The 9,864-nt window shown below is 46.7% G+C and overlaps 1 protein-coding gene across 2 annotated transcripts; it reads left to right on the forward strand.

The window, feature by feature from the left end:
- The first annotated feature begins 92 nt into the window (after nt 1-92).
- Nucleotides 93-8,318, forward strand: mcm6 (minichromosome maintenance complex component 6). Of its 2 annotated transcripts, XM_018743267.1 has the most exons (17): nt 93-582; nt 862-1,008; nt 1,581-1,691; nt 1,967-2,216; nt 2,321-2,486; nt 2,629-2,774; nt 2,888-3,038; nt 4,128-4,269; nt 4,379-4,520; nt 4,623-4,730; nt 4,934-5,089; nt 5,656-5,784; nt 5,871-6,032; nt 6,258-6,393; nt 6,754-6,918; nt 7,575-7,714; nt 7,839-8,318. In XM_018743267.1, the coding sequence occupies exons 1-17, from the start codon at nt 482-484 to the stop codon at nt 7,959-7,961; spliced, it is 2,475 nt and encodes an 824-aa protein (XP_018598783.1). In that variant the 5' UTR covers nt 93-481; the 3' UTR covers nt 7,962-8,318. The 2 variants fall into 2 exon arrangements, with proteins under 2 accessions (XP_018598783.1, XP_018598782.1); XM_018743266.1 differs by lacking the exon at nt 93-582 and having other exon boundaries at nt 589-1,008.
- The last annotated feature ends 1,546 nt before the right edge of the window (nt 8,319-9,864 follow it).

A 9,864-nucleotide genomic window follows, 5' to 3' on the forward strand; every position in this document is an offset into this window, starting at 1 on the left:
ACTTCGCGATAAATAAAAATTTGATCAAATCATTTTATTATCATTAGAATCTACCAATTTACTGCTTTCTGCAAGTAACTGAATTCGTGTGAATTTAATACAGTATAAATGTCTGACAATAGTTCCATAACTTGCGACAACTTGCCACACGCAGACCCGAAGCGTCCATTTTTAATATATTCCAGTTTAACCCTCCCTCTTATTTGCGGATTGGACAAAATTTTGTAACCACACCCACTTAGAGAAAATACCGCCATCAGATTGGTAGTTGCAGTTGGGAAAAGTCTTCGAAACGTTGTAACCAAACCTCTAGCGAAGAAATTGAGCGAAAGGATTGGTTGCTGGTGGCGCGAAAATTATCACGTGGTCTCAGGGTTTCGCGCGAAAAGTTAAGAGACCCGAGCGAAAAAAGGAGCTCCGCGTCCGGTGAAGTGTGTTATTGTTTTATTATAATATTCTTTATTTTTGACTCGCAAAACACATGGATCTCGCAGCAGCAGCAACATCTGATAATCCAGGACAGATTATTAAAGATGAGTTGGCGGAGAAGTGTCAGAAGTTATTCCAGGAATTTTTGGAGGAGTGAGTATCGCTGTGTTGTCTGTGTGTTTCGATGGAGAGATTGTGACGTTCAACAGTGTAAAGTCGATCTTTTTAAGGTTTTCAGTGTCCTTGTATGCTGAACGTGACACGCAGTGCCAGTGGTGTCTCTCACCGCCTGTGTCACGATGTGCGTTTCATTGTGTTCGCCTGCATTTCCTGCCATGTGGACGGGTACGAGTCTGTGGCTGATCTCACCGGCGGCGGGCGTGCCGTGTGTTCGCTGACCGATCGTCATAAGCGCTTATTTGCTGCCCGAAGGTTCCACAACGACGACGGCGAGGTGAAGTATTTGGCCGGAGCCGTGGAGCTCATCCGGCCCGAGAGGAACACGCTGCTCGTGAGCTTCACCGACCTCGAGGGCTACAACCAGGAGCTGGCCACCACCGTGCAGGAGGAGTTCTACAGGTTAGCGCGCGCGTGCCTGTGCTAGGCTGCGGTGCCCTGGACTGATGATCGATGATCCTTCCTTCAGTTGTCATATGTACCTTGATCAAGGAGCTTGGATTCGAACCCATGCCCTTTGGAGTTGCAGGAAGTTGCAGGCAGCTGCAGTAACCACCATGAGTGACTCCTGTTAGCCTTGGAATGTGTCTTATTTAATGTGTCACACTGTATCTCACTGTACTGCATTGTACAGCGGGGGGCAAGACATTGATTTGATCAATGAAAGACTCGAAGGTGTGATGCTCAATACCTTGTTAGTCTGTTAAACCGCTAAATCCCATGATGCCTCACTGAGGCCAGGGACTCGTAGACATACTGTATCGCTGCAGTGTTGAATAATGTCTGTACAGTTGACTTGGAAATTTTAATTATTGTATGAATACTCAATGTACAATAACATGTATATGGTGCTTTTTCCACTTTCTGACATTTATTCAGTATTTCAACATATACAGTCTAGAGCTAATGTCCCTGAACAAGAAACATTTTTCGTTGCGTATGTTGACTTTACTTTTATTTGCTTTAATTTTAAGGGTGTACCCGTATTTGTGCCGTGCCGTGCGCAACTTTGCCCACGATCACGGAACCGTTCCTGTGAGCAAAGAGTTTTACTTGGCGATCCAGGACGTGCCGTCAAGACACAGGTAAAACGAATGGAGTGTTGCACCGCAGCGTCCTTTAATTTCCATAAATAATGTATGAGCGGCCCCATTTGGAAGGTAGGGTAGGGAAGAAGTTGTGGTTTGTATGAATACAGGGTATTGTGTGTTCGATGTGGTCGTTTTATACTGTTGAGACAGCAGATGAAGCATCTTACTCTCCTGGTACTGGAATCTGGAGCTGGTTGTAGTTGGGTCCATAGTAACCGCTGCGGTACCTGCCGATCACGTCACCTGACCGCACTTCCGTTAACCCTCAGGATCCGGGAGCTGACGACCCTGCGGATCGGCACTCTGGTGCGCATCAGCGGCCAGGTGGTGCGCACCCACCCGGTGCACCCCGAGCTGGTGAGTGGCACCTTCCTGTGCCTCGACTGCCAGTCAGTGGTCAAGGATGTGGAGCAGCAGTTCAAGTACACGCAGCCGAACATCTGCCGCAACCCCGTGTGCAATAACCGGCGTCGCTTCCTGCTCGACACCAGCAAGTCCAAGTTTATCGACTTCCAGAAGGTGGGTCCCTGCCGTTGGACGGACCCGCTCCGCCCCGCCCCTCCCAACCCAATCAGTGCTCCTCACCTCCTGGTGCTGACTCTGGTTTCTGCCAACGGCGACAGGTGCGCATCCAGGAGACGCAGGCGGAGCTGCCCCGAGGATCCATCCCCCGCAGCGTGGAAGTCATCCTGAGGGCCGAGGCGGTGGAATCCGCCCAGGCGGGAGACAAATGCGACTTTGTGGGGTCGCTGATCGTCGTGCCCGACGTGGCACAGCTCTCCACCCCAGGTTTTGCTTGTCAACTATTTTCCGATGATGTATTATTTCTTAGCAGTTAAATCTCTGCCTTGCTGTTGATGGAGCGAAGCACCTCATGTGTATGTGTGAAGCTCGTAGTAAACGGCTCTCTGTCCTCGCTTCACCCCCTCAGGCATGCGCGCAGAGACCAGCTCCCGCATGGCCGGCACCCAGGGCTACGAGAATGAGGGGATTCGTGGGCTCAAGGCCCTGGGAGTGCGAGACCTCTCCTACAAGCTGGCTTTCCTGGCCTGCCATGTGGCCCCAACCAACCCCAGGGTAAGAGACGAGAGCAGCGACTGGGCTGGTGCCCCACGACCCATCTAGGCATGACAAGGTGGGTTTTGGAACCCCACTCCGCTGGCTTTCTTACATGTCCCACTGCACCACAGTTCGGTGGGAAGGAGATCCGTGACGAGGAGCAGACTGCTGAGAGCATCAAGAACCAGATGTCGGTGAAGGAGTGGGAGAAGGTGTTTGAGATGAGTCAGGACAAGAACCTGTACCACAACCTGTGCATGAGCCTCTTCCCGACAATTCACGGTTAGTCGTCGTAAATGCACCTTGATTCAATCCCTTCGCCCCAGCAAAAGCGCTGTGTTCCTCCACCTCCGGTGACTTGGCGGTGACAAAAAAGGGGTCTGAAAACCAAGTGTACAAGCTATTAACTTTGACGCAAAGTGGTCACTGAGCTCCCTCTGTCCCTCAGAGCTGCTGAATCCCTTTCATCATTCTAGAAGGGTCTCGGACCCATCTCTTTCAGACCCATTTCTCTCCTGGTGGCTCCATAAGAGTCCTCCACCATCTGCTACGATTATCGATGTATTTGATGTTCGAATGTCACATCTATAGACACTTACTTAAGGGATGTGAACCAGAAACTTAAGGATATCAGAATTTTTCAAAGTTCTTAGTTATGTAGTTTTTTTGTGTTGGTTATGATTAAAGTTTACTGATTACAAAAATACCACTAGTTCTTCTAGTGTCAGTTTTAGTTTGGTACTTAACAGCCATTGGAAGACCGTAGCAAACAGGCAGCTGTGGGAACAGCCAGTAGTGTAGTGATTCGAGCTGCTGCCTTGGACCCAAAGGTTGCAGGTTTGAGTCTCGCCTCCGCCCGTAGTGCTCTTGAGCACGGTACTTACCCTAAAAATTGCTCCAGTAAAATTACTCAGCTTTATAAATGGGTGTATAATTATAAATAGATTAGCTTTGTGAGTCACTTTAGAAAAAAGCGTCAGCTAAATGAATAAATGTAAGATTCTAGAAGGTACCAGAACATTCTAGAAAGCATCAAATCCTAAAAGGTACTGGAATATTTGGTCCTTGGAACCTGGTGCCAAAATTTGCAAATGCAAGAAAATGGAACATTTTTCTAAAAACTGACATACAGTACAAACTGATGCCAGAAGTATGATTAACAAAACTGAATGGATAATGCAAAAAAAATCGACATGATAAAATATGTTACATAGCGTAATCCATTATGCGTGTCTAAAGCTTTTCATCCATTGTTCATTCACTTTTGTTTACTGTTGTGCTGCAGAAGCACATGTGACACGTGAATAAATGTAAATGATAGTTATGTATTTCCCTGAATACTGAGTTGTTCTCTTGTTCTGCCCCTTTCAGGTAATGATGAGGTCAAGAGGGGGATCCTCCTCATGTTGTTCGGTGGGGTCCCAAAGACCACCATGGAGGGGACGTCACTCCGCGGGGACATCAACGTGTGCATCGTAGGAGACCCCAGCACTGCCAAGAGTCAGTTCCTCAAGTGAGACCCCCTCCCACCCCCCGTCCTAGTGTGACCTTTAAACGCTGCATGCAGTTTCTCCTCCGAATGGATGGTGCGTGTTCAGACCTCCCGCACCGTTTTCCTCCAGGCACGTCGAGGAGTTCAGTCCCCGCGCCGTCTACACGAGCGGGAAGGCGTCGAGCGCCGCCGGTCTCACCGCAGCAGTGGTCCGGGACGAGGAGTCCCATGAGTTCGTGATCGAAGCCGGTGCCCTCATGTTGGCCGACAATGTAAGTCGCTCTGAGACTTTGGGTCTCATTTGAAATTAAATTCCACAATTTGAAGATGTGTAATTGTGACTCCCCCCCCCCCACCACCACCACCACCTGCAGGGTGTCTGCTGCATCGACGAGTTTGACAAGATGGAGGTGAAGGACCAGGTGGCCATTCATGAAGCCATGGAACAGCAGACCATCTCCATCACCAAAGCAGGGGTCAAGGTGAGCAGCTCCCAGGACTGAGCCTGAACTTCCTTTGGACCTCATGGGCGGTCAGATATTGGTCTCATGGCTCCATTATCCCCACCGTGTGTGTAACTGCTCGTTGATTGAGGTGTGTTACACATAAACTGCGTGTCTTTAGATGGAAAATTGCCGTTATGCAACTCACACTTTCGCGATTGACTTACGGTGTTGTCTCTCAGGCCACTCTTAACGCCCGCACCTCCATCCTGGCTGCTGCCAACCCCATCAGCGGTCGATACGACCGTGCCAAGTCCCTGAAGCAGAACGTGAACCTGAGTGCACCCATCATGTCCAGATTTGACCTCTTCTTCATCCTGGTAGATGAATGCAATGAGGTGAGATGTGCAACATACTGCTGGACAATCCGTCTTGTTAAATAAATGTTTTGTTTTTTTTTTTGGGTACAACTGGACTTTGTCATGCTGAGCTGCTGCTTGTGAATTTCCCTGCAGGAATGAAAAAAGAAATATTATCCTGGCCTTAATTTGTGTTATGGAAGATGGCCAGTGGACAAAAGATTGTTACACCCATGTATTTGCATGACTTAACTTAAAAAAAAAAAAAAACGTATGGGAATTATAAATTCTCGTTAATTATTGGGAGCAGCTGGAAGTATATTAGTTAGAGCTGCTGCCTTTGCATGCAGACGTCATAGGTTCGAATCTCATCTTCTGCTGTAGTATCCTGAGCAAGGTGCTGACCCTGAGTTGCTCCAGTAAAAATTACCCAGCTGTGTAAATAGGTAAATCGCCATAAGTAGCTTAACGTAGTAAATCACTTTGGAGAACAGCGTCAGCCAAACGAGTAAATGTAATTAAAATAGTTATAATTTTATTGCCATAAATTAGCAGCGATTCTGCTTTCATGCATTGTAACCCTTTTGTAAAATGTTTGTCTGCAGGTCACAGATTATGCCATCGCCCGGCGTATTGTCGACCTCCATTCCAGGATTCAGGAGTCCATCGACAGACTGTACACTCTCGAAGAAATCCGCAGATACCTCCTCTTCGCGAGGCAGTTTAAGCCAAAGGTGAGGAGGAGGAGGAGGCTGTTCGCTCTCGTTGTTCCCTCACCGTCCCAATCATGCGTTCCTAAAGCGCTCGTTCTGTCCGACAGATTTCAAAGGAGTCGGAGGACTTCATCGTGGAGCAGTACAAGCGCCTGCGGCAGAGGGACAGCTCGGGCATCAGCAAGTCAGCTTGGAGGATCACGGTGCGCCAGCTGGAGAGCATGATCCGCCTGTCGGAGGCCATGGCCAGGATGCACTGCTGTGATGAGGTGAGACTCAGCCTCCAGCCAGAGGGGGCGCCATTGAGTATTTCTGACAAATGTTGATTTTTTTTTTTTTTTTTTTTTTTTTTTTTTGGTAAAATGGAAATGTGTCTCTAGGGAAGACATGACTTTTGAGTAGGACTCAGTCCTATATAAGGACTTGACATGCTTTCGGATGCCAGTGAGAAGAACCGCAAGCAACTCCAAAACTTCTCTGTCTCGCTCACGTAGGTCCAGCCGAAGCACGTGAAGGAAGCTTTTAGGTTGTTGAACAAGTCCATCATCCGCGTAGAAACCCCAGACATCAATCTGGAGCAGGAGGATGAGCAGCAGCAGGAGGATGAGGAGGAAGCTGGTGGTGTGAACGGTACTGGCATGTGTCCTTCACTTCAGAACTGCTGGATGAGGCAGTTGGGAGAAGAGCTTCTTCTGCTTTACTTGTATTCATTTATCTGATCTTTTTCTCCAAAGAGGCTTACAGTGTTAAGTTATTTACAATTATTTGCCCATTTTTACAGCTGGGTAATTTTAGTGGAGTAATTTAGGGTAAGTACCTTGCTCAAGGGTACTACAGCAGTAGATGAGATTTGAACCGGCAACCTCCAAAGGCAGCAGCTTGAACTACTACGCTACCAGCTGCCCTGCCCCTATTTACTACTTGAAGCCTCTATTGAAATAAATGAAGTTGCTATATGAGGACAGGTTTCTAAGAGTCCACTTTTTCCAGGTCACGATGTGCCGAATGGCATGAATGGACACGCCGACGGCATGAACGGCGACGCAGAACCAGAGGAGCGCAGCGAGCTGTCCAGGCCTTCCCTCAGACTGTCCTTTGCCGAGTACCGCCGCATCTCAAACTTGATTGTCCTGCACCTGCGCAAAGCGGAGGGCGGTAAGAGCCAGGCTTTGTGCCTGCACATCCTCCTTTTCAGATTCAAATTTCATCTGAATAATTGATTACTTCTTTTCTGAAGCAACATAAAACTGAAAATAAACAGAAGTGCTTTTCATCAAAAGACAGTGAGATGTAGATGTGATTCCAAGTACTGTCACTTAGTCTAAATAGTTTTGTGTGTACAATGGGTGGAAAGCTCCTTTTTTCAAGATGGGGCAAGTTTATGGAGCATATGGATCAAGAGAGAAGTGGGTCTGGAGGAGATGTTTTGACATCCCTTACATTTACTCATTTAGCTGACACTTTTCTCCAAAGGAACTTACAGTGTTGAGCTACTTAGTATTATTTACCCATTTATACAGCTGCATAATTTTACTAGAGCAAATTCAGGTAAGTACCTTGATCAAGGGCACTGCAGCAGAAGATGGGATTCAAACCCGTGACTTCTGGGTCCAAAGGCAGCAGCCCTAACTACTACTCTTTCAGCTGCACTGCTTAAAGGTTGAGAAGGATTCAGCAGCTCTGAGGAACGGAGGGAAATGAGACTCAACCCGATTTTTACGTGCTGTCGTAGTGAATACGGATTTTGCTCTCTTAGTCCGAGGGCACTGATAGTGTTGCTGCTCAGAATTCACATCACTTTTCAATTACAGACGATGAAGAAGAAGCTCTGAAGAAGAGTGAGGTGATAAACTGGTACCTGAAGGAAATTGAATCGGAAATAGATTCCGAGGAGGAGCTCATCGAGAAGAAGATGATCATAGAAAAAGTTATCCACAGGCTGGTGCACTATGTGAGTGAGCGGCTTCTTTAATGTACCTGCTTTTCCCTCAGCTCTGAACTGGCGTGGTGGTCGGGTTAGACAGGTGGACCTTGCGCCTTCGTGGAATAACCGCCGTTGTGCCTTTTTCTTCCAGGACCACATCCTCATCGAACTGTCCCAGGCTGGACTGAAGGACTCCTCCGAAGAGCCCCAGCCAGAGTTGCAAGCAGAAGAAGTCGTCCTGGTCGTGAACCCCAACTACACCCTGGAAGATTAATGGTCTCCACCGCTTACCAGAACGTTCCTCCTGCTGAACAAACAGCCAAGAAAAACTGTGTAAAGGTGTTTGAAACCACCTGAAGGTTTTAATTTGGTTTTTTTCCAGTTGGGCTTTAGTTCACTTGGATATAGAGCAGTTTTAAGAGGAAAGTCAGAAATTCTGTAAATATTGCTTTTCATTTTTTCAGAGTGTTTTTAATATACTGGCCTAAAAGTACTTGTTCAATTTTTATTTTGCTGTTTTCTTTTTTTTTTCTGCATCTTTAGTTTTGTCCTGCGTGTTGTTGTACCATTCGTACGGTATACATAAACGAATCAGGTTTGTGTAATGTTTCGTGACAAATGTTTGTAACAAATAAATATGTACCAACATACAGTTCCAGTACTTCTGTTCTGTTTCTTTACAAATGTACATCAGCAGTTACCACTGGAGAATCTTGAGATTCAGATCTCAAGAGAGGTGGGTCAAGACATGGCAATCTGATAGAGAGGTGGAAGGAAAAGGCAGTAAAGGTCTTGTCTGTGCATTAACAGGGTCACCAGGGGGCGTAGTGGTTACAGCTGCTACCTTAGGACTCAGAGGTTGCAGGTCTGAATCTCACTTCCTACTGTAGTAAGGTACTTATCCTAAATTGCACCAGTAAAAAAAAACAGCTGCATAAATTAACTTGTAAGCTGCCTTGGAGAAAAGTGTAAGCTAAATTAAGAAATGTAAAAACATATTTTCCTATAGTGTGCATAGGCTTGTACCACACTGTTAATACCTGACTTTAATTTTTATATTTTCCTGTGAGCATTTGTTTTTCATTCTGTTTTATTTCAAAACAAGATTTCTCTTTTGCTGTCCCGTAAAACGAGTACTTTTTTCAAGCAAAAACTTAACACGTGGGTTTTCATTGCGAGGACATCCGGGTTAATTAAACTTCCGGGTTCCGTACCGTGCACTGCGCATGCGAGAACTTCCGGACTTGGCTAGTGAAGAGTGCGCATGCTCCGACAGCATCTCGCAGTATGGCGGCGCCCTGTGTGAAGTATGTTGGGATGATGGCTGTTAAAGGTAAGAGTTTATTTATTTAAATTTTTTTATACAGTATTACTCTGGAAAGTGAAATTACATTTCTTTTGAGGTTTGCACTCCTCTTCGAGTTGCACTAGCACTGCAGGTCTTTAACTCACTGGGGCTGTCTGAGGTACACCGGGCGTAGTACTTCTTCCACACAAACAAAGAACTTCTTCGTTTCGACTGGTTTGGCATTTTGTGTATATTATTTTTATTTTAAAAGTCACATATGTTGAACTACTGAATAGGTGTTCATAGTAAAATTTCGTATGTGGCCAGAATTCAACAAGCTGGTCTAAGAACAGCACACACATGAGAGGTTTTGAATCATGCTACTGTGTCACAGTGAGTCAATATAATATTACAAAGCAACACACCCCCCAGTAAACACTTTTGTCCAACTGAAGGGGGGGAAACAGTATGTTTGCTGGGACAAGATTTGGGAAACATTTGATACATCATTTTTCCCTCCTTTCTTTGAGTTTTTTTTGTTTCCTCTCTTCCCTGTCCAGGTAACTTAGTCTGCTGTCCCTCTCTGTGCATGTATTGTCACTCAACTGTATTGTCATCTTGTACAGCGAGCTGCATCACCCCCCCCCCCCCCGAGAAAAGCACTGTATAAAAATAAATTTTAAATAAACATATAGGGGGACACGGTGGCGCAGTGGGTTGGACCGGGTCCTGCTCTCCAGTGGGTCTGGGGTTCGAGTCCCGCTTGGGGTGCCTTGTGACGAACTGGCGTTCCGTCCTGGGTGTGTCCCCCTCCCCCTCTGGCCCTACGCCCTGTGTTGCCGGGTAGGCTCTGGTTCCCCGCGACCCCGTATGGGACAAGCGGTTCAGA

This window comes from Scleropages formosus, chromosome 14, assembly GCF_900964775.1.
Source record: "Scleropages formosus chromosome 14, fSclFor1.1, whole genome shotgun sequence".
NCBI classification, from domain to species: Eukaryota; Metazoa; Chordata; class Actinopteri; order Osteoglossiformes; family Osteoglossidae; genus Scleropages; species Scleropages formosus.